Source organism: Onychostoma macrolepis, chromosome 18 (assembly GCF_012432095.1).
Source record: "Onychostoma macrolepis isolate SWU-2019 chromosome 18, ASM1243209v1, whole genome shotgun sequence".
NCBI classification, from domain to species: Eukaryota; Metazoa; Chordata; class Actinopteri; order Cypriniformes; family Cyprinidae; genus Onychostoma; species Onychostoma macrolepis.
In genome coordinates this window covers 28749298-28766696 of record NC_081172.1, presented here as the reverse complement: position 1 = coordinate 28766696, position 17399 = coordinate 28749298, and the positions used below count along the sequence as shown (strand labels likewise).

General features: G+C 37.4%; 1 protein-coding gene across 5 annotated transcripts in view; it reads left to right on the top strand.

Annotated features, from left to right (window-relative positions):
- Window positions 1-462: 462 nt before the first annotated feature.
- Window positions 463-17399, top strand: part of aplp2 (amyloid beta (A4) precursor-like protein 2) — a 90334-nt gene continuing 73397 nt past the window's right edge. The window contains exon 1 of one of the 5 annotated variants that reach the window (XM_058751690.1): window positions 463-743. In XM_058751690.1, coding sequence (XP_058607673.1) covers window positions 672-743 — 72 coding nt within the window. In that variant the 5' untranslated portion in view covers window positions 463-671. The remainder of the gene's footprint in view (window positions 744-17399) is intronic. The other 4 variants (XM_058751688.1, XM_058751685.1, XM_058751689.1 and 1 more) reach the window with 4 other exon arrangements.

The following is a 17399-nucleotide window of genomic DNA, read 5'->3' as shown; positions in this document are numbered from 1 at the left end:
TATTTCAAAATTTTGCTGTGCTTTGGAATGGATCAAATAAATGCAGGCTTGGTGAGCAGAAGAGACTTCTTTAAATTACATTATAAAATCTTAATGTTCAAAAACTTTTGATTGGTATTGTATTATTTAAACATACAGTATGGGTCTACACACACACAGTTTAGTTTCCATTATAATTCTATTCTATAGTGTGGAAAAAGCACTTTCACATTGGTGTGGATATAAAAATAGCAGCTGTACAGAGAACAGTAAAAAATAAACATTAAAATGACATATATTTCATATTTTCCACTATGTATAGGCCTACATTTGACCTTAAAATATGGATGAAATCCATATTAATTGTCTAACCATTTCGTAATAGACCTACTCAGGAGGTGCACACACCCAGTTCGCATCCTTCAATAGATGACAGCATGATGACCTCATTTCCGGTCGGTCCCTTCATCAGACGGTCGGTGGCGCGCTTGCTCGTGTTTTTTTATAGAGCTCTAGCTCGTGCAGTGGCAGTCGGAGACGCGCAACATTCCACACGCGCTGAGAGCGGGATCAACGCACACAACAAGCGCTCGCGGACCGTTTACTGAGCTGTTTTCGGTTTAAGAGCCTCTTATAAGAATCCATAGCGGGATAATTTCAGCACAAATCCCAGCAGAGAGTAACCGTGGAAGATGGGTTCAGTCCCAGCCATATCTGTGCTCATTCTGGCCATCGTTGTTCCGAGTCTAGCCGGATACATTGAGGTACGTGCGCAACTAATATTTCACCCTTGTTTTCATAATTATCTTACATTGGTTACACTGATATTTCTGTACCGAGACGTCTTTTTATTGTGATGATAATATTTCTGGGTAAGTAGTAGTTTACTAATAATGTTCAGCCTATAAAATCATTAGTCTGATAAGACACTTTAAAGTGTCCGTGTCCCTTGTTGTGTTTATTTATACTAATTGTATAGCAGAAAAGACTCTTAATTCTAATTTAATATGAAATGGTAAATAAGAGTTATTTAGTCAATTGTCTCTGGACGGAGTAAAACAAATAAAAAATTTCTTAATTTAGACGAGATGTGGAGGTTAGATACCTTTCTTTTCTCACTGTGATATTTATCTCCGTTGTTTATTTCTGTTGTTGTATTGGAAAACTGAACCCAAAACAACATTGATTTGATCATAGTGTTAGTTTGAAGTCCTCAGTAGCTAATGTCTGAGGTATTTTTAAAGCCTTTAGATACATTCAAATCTTTATTTAGTCAATAATGTTAGTTGCTGTTTTAATTTTTGCATTATCTCATAAACGCATGGATTATAACTGTGGTCTTGCAGTGGAGAATATCCGCACTTTTCCTTGATGACTCTATCAGAAGAGACCTTGTGAAGGTTTGTGTCTACTCTGAGCTTTGGCTTGGCGTAAAATGACAGAAACACAAAAAAATCAAAAGAATCAAGATGGACAATCAGCTTCAAAATATTGGATCACGCAATATAACTGAAATGATTCCGATCATTATACATATTCATCAGGAATAGCTTTCAGGTGTTTGATGTGAACGGTGTTTCTGGCAAGCTTTAGGTGATAAATCACTCCCCATGTTAAAGGACAAGTTTGTATTTGTCAGAGAACACTGCGTCAGGCTTGTGAAACGTGTCAGTTGCTTTCAGAGTAGGCAAATTATGCAAATGAACTCATGTAAGAAAGTCAAGTTTATGGACTCAAAAGCTCTCGCACCTTTCCTGGATGATCCCTGTCTGGTTGCTTTAAACCCTACCTAATCACAGCTGCCCTTGTCCTCGAGGCGTTTTTGCACTTTTACATGTGTACAATAGTCCTTTCCCATGGCATGCTCTTCCAATAAGAGCTCAGCCTGCAGGCATGATATAACAAATTATGAAACAATTCTTTTCAGTGCCAGAAAGTGACGCACTGAAATAAATAATGAAATCTCTTTGTTGCTAATTGATGCATTTAGAGAGAAAGGAGCTGCCTGTGGTTCACCGTCATAAGGAGGTGCAGTGATGTTTATGGATATGCATAGATCAGCATTACTGTAGAAAATCAGAGAATCATTTTACCTTCAGATCAATATTATGACCCTATTGTATTTCTGTTATTACTGCTTTTGTCTTTGTTATACATTTGACTCCTTGTATCCTTGATTGTTTTGATCTGACAGCTCCTCAAGCATACGATTACCATGGTGAAATGTTATTTTGAGAGAGGTGTGTGTTTCCAGAGTGTGTGCAGCATTGTGTTTCTGGTCAGTGGGAGTTTGATGCTGAGCTAGTGAGTCTCGTTGACCTCAGACCTGATTTATAACCTGTCCGGGAAAGTTCTGCAGAGGTTCTGCGCAGCCCTGAGCTCTCGCTAACTAAACTGCAGGAGAACTGTATGCATTGAAACCTTTAGTTTCTCCCTCCCAGTGCTGGTGATGGGAATTATTCCCTCGCTTTTGCCAGGTGTCATTGTATTTTGCAGGAGACAAAGGCAGTGTGTTAAAATCACACTGGGCTGTCTGTTTGATCTTTGATGCTTTGCTGTTAACTCTCTGAAACTGGTGCAAGCTTGGATTTGGCTTTTTTAGTTTTGTTTCCTCAGCTGTGGATATGTCCCTTTTTTTATTATTTTGTTACAGCCATATATTATATAACCATGACACATCCAGACTCAACAATACAGATTTTTCCTTTTCAGATTTTTACTTGCCTATACAACAGTTTCACTGGCCCTGAGACCAAACTGAATCATTTTGCTTGGTTTTACCTGCATATTTTTAAATTGTGACTAAATAGATTTATTAACACATTAATTTATCTACCAGATAAATTTGCAACATTTAAATTTCACATTACCATTCAAAAGATTGGGGTCGCTAATATTTTTTTGAGAAGTCTTTAATTCTTGCCAAGCATCATCAAAAATAAATGCAGTGAAAACGGTAAAATTGTGAAAAATTATTGCAATTAAAATAAGTGCTCTCTATTTTAATATATGATAAAATGTAATTTATTCCTATGATAGTAAAGCTGAATTTTCATTTGTATGTAACTTTTAGGGTTTGTAATTGTCATTAATTTAATAGCTGTAAATTTAACAAATATAATGCAACTCTATGTGAACTTGATTGACAATAAGAAAACAAACGTGAAATGGGCAAGTGTTTGAATTTAAGTCATGGAGTCATTGTTTTTGCAACTAAGGCTATGTTTACACGACAATGATGTAGTAAAAAACACAAGTTTTTTCCCTTGCATTTTTAAAAAGTTTCATGTATACACAACAACATTTTCAAAATGATTCGCTTTTACACATATCCGCGAAAACTGCCAAAAACACTATATTGCGTATGCCAGGCCAGTAGTTGCCACTGTCACCTTGTCTACATACCTAACACGTACTACGCACATGCATGACGTCACTGTTTTCAAAGATTCCTGTATTGGGTGTTTACAAATGATAATGGTGGCATTTTCAAAAGCTTGCACTCTGAAACCCGTTTTCAAAATTATGCGTTTTCAGTCCTCAAAACGCTGTTGTCATGTAAATGAGCAGGCAAAACGCATAAAGTTTCCCATTTTTGGCTGAAAATGTAGTGTAAAATGCCCCTAAAGCAATGGCGTTAATGTATATCAGTTTTTTTTTCTTTGAGAAAAATGCGATGAGAAAACAAGATGTTGTTTCAACAATGCGTTTCTCCAGCCCTATTTAATTTTTTGCCTGTTGCATTTCCCTGTTGTTTACCGACTTGCGCCATGAGCGTTGCTTTTTAAAACTGCATGTCAAGTCATAAGCCCCTTTCACACAGTAATACCAGTAAATTGCCGTAAAATTCCCGAAACTACTTTACCTGTAGATTCAAAAATGCGCTGTTCACATAGGCAATGGCGTTCTGTCTTTTTACTGGTAAAGCACCATTCACACAATTTTCAAAATACCGGTAAATTTTGTGACAACATTAACCAGAAATTACCTCTCCTCCTGGTCTTGTGTTTGTAAAAAGGGAAGGGTACACAGTCAGTGTTTTTTATTGAGGTTTTATTTTTTGTCAAACAATCACATTCATGCAGCTGCTTTTGGCCCAGAGACATTGTATTAGATGAGTTCAAACTGAGCTGCACAGTGCGGAGGAAATGTGTCTTTTGCGTCAGAATGTTATGGTACATGCTCATACCGGTAGTCTCGTTCTGCATTCGCACAGTTATGTACCGGTAAACTTCTCATACCAGTAAATTGCCAGAATGAATTTACCGGTATTTTTGAAAAGATCATGTCCGCACATGATCTCTTAACAGTACTTTACAGTAAAGACTGTATATGTGAAAAAGGGCTATAGATAAACACCTCTTGAGACCCCGGTGTCAATTTGGTTGTGTTCTGTCTCACTTTTTTAAGAATGATCATTATACGTAACAGAGCTGGTCAAATGCAGGTTCTGTTGAGTAAGGTTGGTCATTGGTGCAGCCTGAATTGATGGCGTAAATGCATCACTAGGCTCAAGCTTCGGCCTTGAGCTATCCTTATTGTTAAGCCCTGAACATTTTATCCGTGTTTTCCAATAGTGTATTTGATCAAATCCTGTTTTGTTAGCTTTCACGGTAGATTGTCTGGCTCAGTGTGTCAGTTTTTGCTTGTACAGCTTTCATAATGACTTGCACTACCGCTCTGGGTTTTTTTTCCTTGAGTTGTTTTTGTTGTCAGATGTGTAATTAAAAGAACAAATTCAGGGGAAAAAATTGTTTATTTGAAATGAGTTCATTTCTTGAACCATTAATTTAGAAATTAGTTCCTCTCCACTTCAAATGAATAAACTGCCCAACCCAAAGCCCAGCCTTGCTGAGATAACATGTTGCCAACCAACGCAACACAGGCATGCTGGAATTTGACTCCCGCCAAATCATATTTGTTCCGTGTACAAAGCTTCCTGCTTTTTCACATTTTAGTGTTTTCACTGATTGTAGCACAAGCTTTGGCACATACTAACATGAATGAAGTGTTTATTTTAAATGCTTAAAGCAATGCCCTGTGTGCTCCAGTAACGTGCTGCTGGCACAGCATGACAGATTCAGATAATAACTAGAGTGATCATGCATTAAAAACACTGAACTTGGCGTGCTTGGGAGTTACGTGACCCCGCTATTGTCACTGTGAAGGTTTAAGAGAAATCTAAAAAAGAGCTTGTAAAATCTCAGTGGTTGAGTGGGAGTCTCTGTGCTCTTTTCCAAGCCGCTGAGATGGTAAACAAAAAGTGTTGTCTCTTCTCCAGGTTGCTCGAGGGCCCACCTTGCTCTTGTTATGCAGTCGTGCAGCACTGCCTCCTATAATGGGACTCTAGGCTCTTGTAATGATGCATTGCAAGGAGTAGTTGAACAAAAGGCTTAAAGTCAACATGAAATCTAGTCTAATCACATTCCTGGTCTTATTTTGCATGATTCATCAGTTCATGTTATAAAAAAAGGTTGTTTTTGTAGTCTTGTCTTATAATAATGTGGTGCATCCCTGTTATTTTTATCTTATACATGCATTTCTTGAAGGAAAACTTGCCTATTTTATTTTTGTAAATTTTCCTAACTGTATTTTGCTCAAAGTATGTACTTTAAAGAAAATCTACTGGAAACATCATTGGAATTTATATCAATTTGAAAGATTGATTTGTTTTATTTTTGTTTAATTATTTAAAATAGTTAAATTGTTCAATTAATTTAGTTATCATTGTCTATTTTCAATCTTATTATTATTATTATTATTATTATTATTACCTTATTTAAATCTCTTTAGTTTTCCATGAATGAATATAGCCTTTGCTGATATGTTGTAAAATTATTAATACAGAAAACGATAATAAAAAAACCTTGCTTTTTCTCTGACATCCAATCCATTCTAGTATGGACTGTCCACTTTTCACAATCAGTGTCCTGCCTTCTATATTTCTTCCCATTGAATATCTTGTTCCCTCATATTATAGATGTTAAATGGGTTGTGAGTGCAACCCCCCCCCCCAAATCTGTTTGGTTCTGATCAAATCTTCCATTCAGTTAGAGACAACATTCCGTAAAGTCAAGCCACTGACTCTAAAGCAACATTTCTTTGGTTTTCGCACCTGTGTTTGGTTAACCACATGTAGTGGTTTTATGTGTGTATGCGTGAATGTTTACAGGGGTGTATGGTGTTTGCGGGGGTGATTCTGTCTGCAGCCTTTGAAGGCACACAAGCCATTTGTATGCAGAGTTCATTGTGTGGATGTGTTAGCAGGGCTTTTAATAGCATGGATTGCTCACACCAGGAGTGATGAATGGATGTCGGTGAGGGGCTATTGTGAGCTCTGAATGGGTGCAAGCATCCTGACCAGCACAAGGACCCGATTGGGACATAACCGCATCAGATGCGATGACAACCAGGCTGGAGATCAGATGTTAATTGCCACATTGTGCACTTCTCTTGACGTGATGCTCATTGGAAGGTTACAGAGTAACTGTCATTTGTTTCTCTGTGCAAAGAAACATTTATGTAGATTTATTGCATTTATTTGAATGTACCAGTATTTATTTGATAAATAAATGGTATATTTTAAATCATAAAGTAAATAGTACATTAAAGTGTTTTTAATTCTTTTTTTTTTTTTAATTTTTTTATTTAAATACTGTTTTTTACTTTTTTCTTTTGGTTTTATCATTGGTGTGCAGTCTGTTTGATGGATTTGTACTCTTGCACTTTTTATTTTTTATTTTTTTTTTAAACCCCACATATTTTGGAATGTATTTATTTTATTTATAGAATAGCTTTTGTTGCCTCAGCCTTTTTTCTTTTTTTTATTAGCATCAGAATAAATAGGGCATCTACCCTTTCTAAGTTCCATTGACGGGTGAATAAATAAAATTTGCAAGCCACAACATTACTAGCTATCTATATTTCATATTTATGTCTGTATGACTACAATTTATTTATTTATTTATTTTTTTGGGATTGATGAGGAATATTCCATGCGTGGGGAAAAAAACAAAAATTTGGCATCCTAGACAAAATTCTGATGTTTTCCCTGCTTTTCACACATCACTCACCCTGCTAAGTTATGGCAGCACAAAACGTTTTGGATGTGAATTCAAATGCATGTCAGGTGTGGCAGAGCTCTGTTGTTGAATTGCAGGCATTGATGATGGTCCTGTCAGCCATTTCCTGTTTCGTAAAGCCTGAGCTATGTTAGCGCCACCCTGATGCTCATCCTCTGAGCTGAGAGCTTAGTGCTTGGAGAGACACTTTCAATTATTTTACCAGCCGCTCTCAGTCTCACCACAAATCCTCTTAGCTGTAAGACACACTGAGTGCTCGACAGGAGAGAAGAGAACATGCTACTGCTGCGGATGCTCCGCCCGTTCATTACTGATATGATACATACATACGCAAACATGCTTTGATAACCGCACCCTTGAGTGAGATCAGACTGTGAGTCTGCACCTTAGTCACTGACATACTTTTTGAGATTTGCACCATTTATTCATAATCCTGCCCTCAATCTCCAGTGATCAGCAGGATTATTTGCATTGTCGACTAATAGGCTAAGAGTTTAGGTGAAAAAGTTTTTGTACCTTTTGAAGCAATTTTTTTGAGTTCAACGTGTCCTGTGGCGAGACAAATGTGTTTTTATAAAGTGCAAGTATTCCATGTGGTATCTCAATTAATACGAGATCCTGAAAATTGCATGCAAAATTGTACTTCAATTAAAGTCATTTTAAATAGAGCTATTAAGTTATGTTGACACTTTGTTTCCAACAGTTAGACCATATGCCAGCATCTGAACAAAAATGTAAAATTATGTAAATGAAATTTGTTTGGTTATGTTAAAATGTAATTACTAGTAGGAGATAAAACGGTCTAATTTTCTTCCTGTTGGGAAATGGATTAGTTGTTTACGTGAACCCAATTTCTGTTTTTTTCACTTTTTTTTTTTTTTTTTATATTTCTGCATTCTTTATCTTTAAATTATGTATTTATATACACATTCATATACAGTTCTTGATGAGAATTGAGGACAACAGTCATACTTGAAACAGATTTAAAAAAAAAAAAAGAAAAACAATATAGATGTTTTAATGGACAAAGTATGGTATTTGCTGTACCGGCTATTTTTTTTTACAATTTTTTACAAGTTTTAAAGTTGGATTTCAATCCCACTTATCAATTGTATTACTGTTTTCTATTGCTTTATTTACATTTATTCATTTCACTGACTTTATTTGTCAGAATTTATTTAAACTCTAAAATTGTAAATTTTTTGTAGAAAAAAGAGAAAAAAAGCTATTTATTGGTTTATAAATGTGAAGTAAATGTCTGTCACTTTTGATTAATTTAATGCATATATGTATTCATTTCTTAAACAAACACACACACACACTTACAGACCCCAAATGGTTGTTATTTTGGTGAAACTGGTTATCAATTATCAACTTCTAATTGCAAGTTGCCAACGTTTCATTTGGTTTAAAATCTGTACCTTGTTGTTTGAGAGAGTGCACTTATTTATTCATTTTTGGTACCCTCTCCCAATAGTTTCCTGCTTTCTTTGTGTCTGAGTTGTGTGCGTCTCTCTTATCTCTCTGTCTGCCACTGGCTCCCTCTCTTTCTGTAAATGTCTCTCTTATCTCCTCCTGTGTGTCATGTCAGTGTGTCTGCTGCTTCAGGTCCCTCTTCAGGACCGGCTGCATTAGAGGAAGTTATATATAGCGAGCTCGTCAGGCAAGCCCTGCTCGCACGATCTCTCCGAATCTCTGTCTCCTGGGCGGCGCGTTCGCTCTAATTATCCAGCACGTATCCGTCCGTCTTCTCTTTGTACGAGAGAGCGAGAGGCACCGTTACCTCCCACGGCTCGGATCGGCTCAGCTCATCACAAATTTAGACTCTCCACCATCAAAGAGTCGCAGAAGTGGGCACATTTGCCCCTTTAGCATGAATGCCAGCAGTCCGTTCCACCTTTAACTGCACCATAGAGATTTGTCATCTACTCTGCCGTTTGGAGGACATGATAGATTTTGTGGGTCTGAATATGTGCAAGTGTGTGTGTGTGCTTGTAAGCTCATTGCCTGCATCAGTAGTTGCGTTCGGATGGGGTGTGACTCATCTCCTCTGCATGTGTTCACATGAATAAAACATTCGCTCTCCTATTCAAGAGCATGTTGTTCTCTATCACACGCACAAACAGATTTTTTTCTTCCATTTCACCAAGTATGCTTATGGCCCATATCTGTGGCCATCTGTGTTTCTCTTGATGCTTGGATATTTGTGTCAAGATGGTTGAGAGAGATCAGTATATGTGTGAATGTTAGTATGGACGTTCAGAATGGCATGCTGTCTGCCATTTTTGAAAAAGTAATATGACTGATCGTAAGCTACATTTGCCCCAATGCACAGAGAGCAACCGGAATATCATTCCATAATGCAGGGTTTCTTAAATGGGGGTTAATGAAAAGATGATAATTAAATGTGAAGACTTAAAATTAAGGAGCTGCAAATATTATCAATCGCAAACATTTTTTAAAATAGATTTTTGGAGTTTTTTCCTTTTATTTTTGATAGGACACTGTTTAGACGGGAAAAAAAACGGGAGAGAGGGGGGGGACTGTATCGGGACTCAAACTCAGGACGTCCGTAGCACTACGACGCTAAATGTCAGCTTGCTGCTACAAGGCTATTGGCGCAGACATCAATTGCAAACATTTAATTCAAATGAAAAATGTCTAAATATACATAAATACAGTATATAGTTGTGTATGTAATATTCTTTAAAATAATATTTCCTTAGAGATGTCATTACAGTTCAAATCGCAGGTACAATTTGACTAAATAATTGCAATGTATATATATTTTTATAATATACTTCATCTGTTTATTTGCATACATGACCATTAATCAAGAATGGTGAACATGCGAAAACTTTGAATTATTATAAATTTAATTTAACATTGTTTTAGGGAGTACTTCAAGAAAATATTTTGCTTCTGAGTTTGGCTGACAATGAAATTTGAGATGCAAAAAGAGAAGCAAAAGCATTTCTTAAAAACATGACAACAATGTAGCACATTACATTTATTTAGTATTTTCATCCCCTTCTCTCTCTCTCTCTCCCACTTTGCTTTCTGTCGATACTTAACTGTCCTATCACAATAAAAGGCCAAAATACCAAAAATAAATCTTTAAAAAAAAAACACAACTCCCATATGCTGGACTTCTTCAATCATTTAGTCCGCATAAGTCACACCCTTTTCTTACAATCAACTTCCAGCTCGCTTTCAGATCTGCTTCCATACAAACAACAACCAAAGGACAGAACCAAGTTCCTGTCCTACTTTCATTTACAATAATCCATTTCACTTGGTTGTGCGTCACAACATAAAAGAAAGGATCAGTCAGTACTTTTATATTGTGATTTAAGTAATTCCATTCAGCCACACCACTTTTCCAAAACACAGCCCCCAAAGACATGGCCACAGTGACTGACAGGCACAGTAGCACTCCCAAGTTTTGATTTGCTGGCGCACTAGCAGCGCTCAGACTCGCTATTTACAGAGCCTAGGGCTGTCAGGGAGACAAGTGTGATTTTTCTCATGACACCTTTTTCACTGATCTCTCCAGTGTAGGGACGTTTTTATGGGTTGAATTCTCAAAATAAATTATTTTACATCACCTTTATGCTGGAAGCAGGATGCTAATATTCCTCTTTGAGGATGGTTTTAATGATTGTGTGTAGGTTGCTCACTCTTTTCCCACGTTACGTTAATTTACATGGTCTTTCTTGAGTATATCGTGTCTTATTGTTTTCTGTCTTCGTTTGCTGTGTGTTTTAAGAGGATTTTGAAGTCTGTCAGTCGCCTCATTCTTCTCTTGTCTATCAAACTGCTTGTTCTTGCTCTTGTAGGAGTGGCAGCAAATGAATCTGGGAATAAAACAAAACGCAAAACTCCTGTGTGCATGGTATCGCTTTAATTTACATGATCAAATGCGCTTGTCAATTTTGTGTGGGAGATGACTGGAGGCTCAGTATCCTCATTTGAATTCAGCTCAGGCTTTGACTCATAGCCACTCCTGTGTTGTGGTCTTTATTTGAATTCTAAGAGCAGGTCTCATTGAGAAGGGCATTCAGAGACGGGCTTGTTTCAGTCATTCAGGTCAGTGATAGCGGGCCAGCCGTTGTGCTTATTGAGCAGCAGTCTTTAGGTAGTTTGTTTGTGCATCTTGAGTACTTTTATCTGGCTGAGGAATGACCAATCATTAGTAGAATTTTTGTTTTAGGTAGCTGAGTTTTCCTAGTGCCTCCCTCTCTTTTTCTGCCCAAGTAAACATTATAATCTCTGCCAACATTTCTATTTTGACTGTGTTGGCATGTTGGTGCTGGTTAGCAGGCTTTGTATAAAGCATCTGGAGTTTTATTACCTAACTATTTAGATAATACATGACCAGTGCCTAGAACAACAAAGCTGTGCATACATACTGACACCACCTACTATTCAACATGATCCAATAGACAACAGATTATTTAAAAAATGACTGGCTTAGTGATCGTTGGAATTGTAAATTGTTTCAAGAAAAACTTCTGTAAAGTGGCAATGGCAGTTGTAGCCACTGGGGAAGCCAATACGGATCTTTTATCAAACATAATGGACTACTGAGCTTTGTAATATTGTGATGTTATTGCGATTTTAAAATAACGGTTTCCTTTTTGAATATATTTTAAAGTGTAATTTATTCCTGTGATGCAAAGCTGAATTTTAAGCATCATTACTCCAGTCTTCCATGTCACATGATCCTTCAGAGATCATTCTAATATGCTGATTTACTGCTCAAGAAACATTTCTTATCATAGAATTAGGGATGCTGCGATCAGGATTTTTGCAGCTGATGCCGATTCGGATGCTTCAAGCCTTATATAACACATGTAGTAATGTTATATCATCATCACAAAAATTGTTCCTTATATGGTGAACATTTTAATATGCCTTTAAAATGGGTTTAAGCATAACATTATGTATAACAGGATACTAGATATAAGACAAAAATAAATGCAAACATAATGAAGCAGTCTGATGCAACCCACAAGGTTTATTTAAACATTATCCAATAGTAAACTGTAGAAGACAAAATAAACATTTGATTTCTTAAAACTGAGAAGTCTGATGTAACTTAAACATTGTCCAATACAAGTCTGAGCAGGACAAAATTAATAATAATAATAATAAAAAAAAAACATTTAAACTCCTAAAATAACTAATTGGAGAAGTCTAATGTAACTAATAAGGTTATACTGTCCATTATAAGACTGAAGAGGAAAAATAAATGCAAACATTTAAACTACTGAAAGAACAAAACGGAGTAGTTCGATCACGCTTATATCCACGGATGCTGCGGATAATCTGTGGTTCAGGTAATAAAAAAAAAAACTTTTTTTCATTTATGTCCCCACGCGTCATGTACGTCCTCATGCGTTGATGTCGTCAAATTGCGATCGGTTCGTGAGGTCGGCCAAGTGTAGTGAGCACCGATCGAGTCATAAAATGTGATTATCGGCCGACCGATCGGAGCATCCCAAAATAGAAGTATTAACTTCTTAAAAGAAATCTTACTAACCCCAAACTTTTGAGCAGTAGTTTAGTTGTGGTTAATGCGTATGATGCAGAACATGCAGATGGAAGTGAATCACTTCCTAACAAAGTCACTTGATTGTTTGATCAATTCTTAACATCCATGGAATCTTTTCATTGTACAAAAGCTATAATGTAAGTTTTTTTTTTTTTTTTTTTTATGTTATGTTCTTTGCACTAAGAAACAATGGTTCTTTTGAGAACTCTTCTTTGCAGAATATTTCTTCTATGGCATCATGCCTTTCATTTTTAGAATATAGTGGCAAGTAGCAGCTCAGCATTGTGTATTTACTCTTATTGTGTGATTTTGTTTCTGGTCTAAAGTGATCTGATCGAATTGGTCTTATGAGGCAGAGCAGGGGAAGAGGATGAAAATGTCAGATCAGGAGAGGTGAGCAGAGAGATCAGTGTGCTGTAACCGTATACACCCCAGAGAGCCGGATCCGCACTGCTGAACCACCAAAAGCACTGCCAACACTGATGCAGCACTTTTGGGGGAAAAACAGATAGAGGGAGAGAATGTGATTGGCTGTACAGTGAAAATCAAAGCATCCTGAATTCTGACCTCAAGATATCTGGAGCCTCTGAAAAGTTCAGAGGTCAGTGGCTTCCAATGACTGTCTGATATCAGCAGCTTATGGGTCTGGATTTTTGGTTTATTGGTGGCAGTGACCGTGGAGAAGTGTCCAATCTGAAATTACCGCGGGCAGGGTTTCTCTACTCTGTCCTGTATGATGAAGGAGAAGAGAACAGGATGAGATGAAGGAGCCTTTGAGAAGGGCCTGCAGCAGGACGCCTGTCATGGAGAGATATACGATGTCCGTGCAAGTGGGAGGGAATGTGGGAAGGTTGGAAGGTGTAGAAAAGGGGCTGATGCAACGTACCATGGAGAATTTTGCGCACAGTCAAATGCAGTGGAAGTTCAATCTCTGGGGAAGTAGCTGCACAGCTCATGGCTGCCTGGCCCTTATTGTTACTTCTCCCTGTTCTGCAAATAGAACCGTACTAATAAAAGTGGTGTGACAAAGTTCTTACTTTCCAGCCTGCATCAGTACAGCTCATATTATTGTGAAACTTGTAATAAATGCAGTAGCACAGTTAGCAATTGCTCACACTTGGGATTTAGAGCAATCTTACTTAAAAAATGTTTAACCGGTGAATGATGGAATCCCAGATGTGCTTGGATGTGGAATATTTTGACTGGGAAATAACTGAAACGACTATATTTAACAACTTTTTGGTTTCCTAAGGAATCACAAAGCAACATTATTGGACACCTAAAGCCCAAAGTATACTACATTTTTCACGTGTACGCTAGGGATGGAATGCGTGTACTTTACATGCACAGCCGGATTTTTCTAAGTGTGCGCTCAGCTTGCACATGCACCTTGAATTTTTTTGTACAAAAAATGTCACCTTGTGGTAAAAATTATATTGCAGTCAAACAAGACGCGCAACTCTAGTTTACATGAATACAAATGTATTCTTTTGGGAGGGAAATATCATAGATATTGAATAAAGATTAAACTTTTTTTTTTTTAACCTTTTTTTTTTTTTTTTTGTGTTGATCGCCATCTTGGCACATGCAGTCACAATTTATTTTAGGGTCCAGTTCTCAATATTAACTCCAACTTTTGCCTCAATCTCCCGATTACTGCTTTTTTTTATAGTTGGTAAGGTAGTTAACTTTATAAGGTTTAAGTACTAATAAACAACCAATATGCTATTATGCATGCATGCTATAAGCAACTAGTTAATAGTGAGAATTGGTCCCTGAAATGTCTATTCAAAGTGTGCATTTTCATCTGGGTACAATTAGACTAGTGAGATGTCGCTAAAACACTTCTTGTCAATATGTGGTTTCTTCAGATATTGGCTTGTTGGAGTGCGGCGTTTCCTGCATGCAACAATGAACACAAGCATAAGTGGTGACGTCCAGTTTGAGGAAAAACTGACTCTTGTGAACTGGTTATTTTTTATGAGTCTGTTTAAAAGTTTCATGAATCTGCTTCAAACTTGCTTGTGAACTAAAGATTTGAATCTGATTGACTTAATCAGTGAATCATTTAGAGCCACAACTTGCTTCTAAGTTCCCAGCTGACTCTCTCACTGAACTGCGAATCCAAAATATGGTGCTTCAAACAGGATGCAGATGTCTAAATGTATTGCACACTGAAATACAACAAAAGATCTCCATAAGCTTGGTATAAACAGCACATTCTCTACTTGAAGATACGCTCAATCTTTTTCTGTTTAAACAGCTGACTCAGATCCCAACAGATTGTTGTTTATCACGGTCCTCATTGAGAGGCTTTTCATTATTAGTTGCTAATTATAATGAATTCCACGCTGCCAGCTGACTCCACCATCTTCCCGCTACCCCCCAGAACATCTTCATCCCGTTTCTAATGTCTCAGAGAGCTATTAAACGCGGTGGCTGGAAGGCTCCACTGAGATGGAGCGCTTCACGTTGTGCTCCATTTGAGCAGGAACAGGATGTTTTGTTGTGGGTGGCAGAGAGACATTTTGGAAGATTGTTTTTCTGGTTTAGTGAGTTGATTTCCAGTAGTTTTAGAGAGGGAGAGCTTTGTTTCAGCGCACTGTGAACAGAAGAGATCTTCTGTATAGTTTGCAGAGACAGACAGGGCAATAAGAGACGAGCCCTGCGGCTGCGATTGAGTCACAAAACGTGGCAGCATGGATCCACAAACACATGACTCCGCTTCTCGCCGTGCCTATCAGTGCGCACGGGTGAATCTAGTCAAAACATGGCCAGTTCGTGTAGTGCTTCAAAATCATAAGGTCCTCTCTCTATATGTGTGTGTTAATATCAGCCCATCCCTATTGTAAACTTCATGTGAAACTACCCCTCTATGTCTGTTTCTTTATGTATAAGATTCATCATGATTGTTCCTCCTGCAAGATGAAGATGGCTGCACTCCATTCCCCTCCAGAGCCTCAGGGAAAACTGAGTGTGTGTGTGTGGCACCAAGGGATCTGCTTTTCTCCTGCTGCTTGTCGTATGTTCAGCGATAGGGGGTGGATCAGGGGACTCAATGATCCATTTAACCTCGACCTTGGAGGTTATGAGAGGATGGCAGAGCTGCAGACGAAGGAGGAGAGATTCATTTGCAGTGTGTGAATGTGAGCTGTGGGGCGGTTTTTCTTTCGTTGCATTCATTTCTCTTCCTTGGCCTTCCGCCCTGGTTTCTGTTCTGCATCAGTATTTCTTGTTTGGTATGGCCATTCACTTACAAAAGGTACTGTGTATGGTGTCGGTATCATGGAAATTCCATGGTGCTGAATCATTTCTGTGTTGGGTGAAACCCTTTCCCCAATAATTATATAACATGCTACAACAATGTATTTTAAAAAAATACCATGGTATTTCCATGTCCAAACCTCTGCCCAAAACAAAACATGGTGTTACCATGGTGTAAGTTCAGTAAGGCTCATTGTGTTACCATGGAACATATCCTTGTCATTAGACAGAAACTGAAATTAAAGTTTTCATTTAGACGTAAACTGGAAAAATTGTTGATGATGATGATGATAATAATAATAATAATTTTTTTAAATAACACTCAAATAGAAATTGATCTATATACAAATATTTAAATTGCTTATAGTGCACCAAGTTTTTATCAACAATATATATGTTCCTTTTACCTCATTTCTGAGGTAAATGAAACATTACATGCCATTAATGATATAATGAAACACTGCACATTAAAACACTTATTTAAATTTTGGCCGAAACAACTGAAAATTCATTGCATCACTGATTACCATGGTACCACCAGAATCACCACAGTACCATGTCTAGAAGCCCATGGTATTATCATGGGACATGTCCGAAAATAAACAGCATTGCCATGGTACCATGTCTTGAAAACCTTTGTATTACCATGGTGCTTTTTGGCACTGTTCATCTCCAGTCCTGTTCTCTTTTTTTCACTGTGAGGTGTTTTTGTGTGATATCGGTAAAGCTAGTGTTCTCTGATAAGAGTGCTTCCATTTCTCTCACACACACACACACACACACACACACACTTCCTCTCAGCCAGCATTGTCTCGCTCCTCTGTGGTTTTCAGAAATAGCACAGATGTGAGATTTTAAGAGGTTTTTCTCCTTGCTGTTCTCACTGCTGGTCAGTCCAGAAACAGATGGACTGTCTGTATAGCCGTTCTGCTCCACTGCAGCCTTCAGCCGCCGTATGTAACGGACTTTCCTTGTTTATTCTACTTCCTTGGTCTGTCTTGGTTTCATTTTTCTCTCCCACGGTCCTCTGTGTGGAATGACATACTACTGTACTATTAATAGTATTTCAGCAGTATCTGTACTGTGCACAGTATGCAATTTCCCTTGATATGTATGCTGATTTGGAAAATGTGAGGTATACAACAGGGCTCACAGCATTAAATTTGTTTTCCATAATGCCTTGCTCATCTCCCCTTTGAATAATTGTTCAAATTTAAAATGCAAAACAACCATTATTTTTAAGAAACTGGACATCACTCAATGAATTACACACAAAACATGAGGTCAATATGGCAACATGTAGCATACTGCATTTTCATTTGACTTGTAGGGTCCCACTTAATATTAGGTGTCTTTAACTACTATGTAGGTTAAAAATAATTAAGATGCAATGTACTTATGTTGTAGATGTAGGACCAACAGTGTAATATAACTACAGAAATTAATTATATATATATATATATATATATATATATATATATATATATATATATATATATATATATATATATATATAA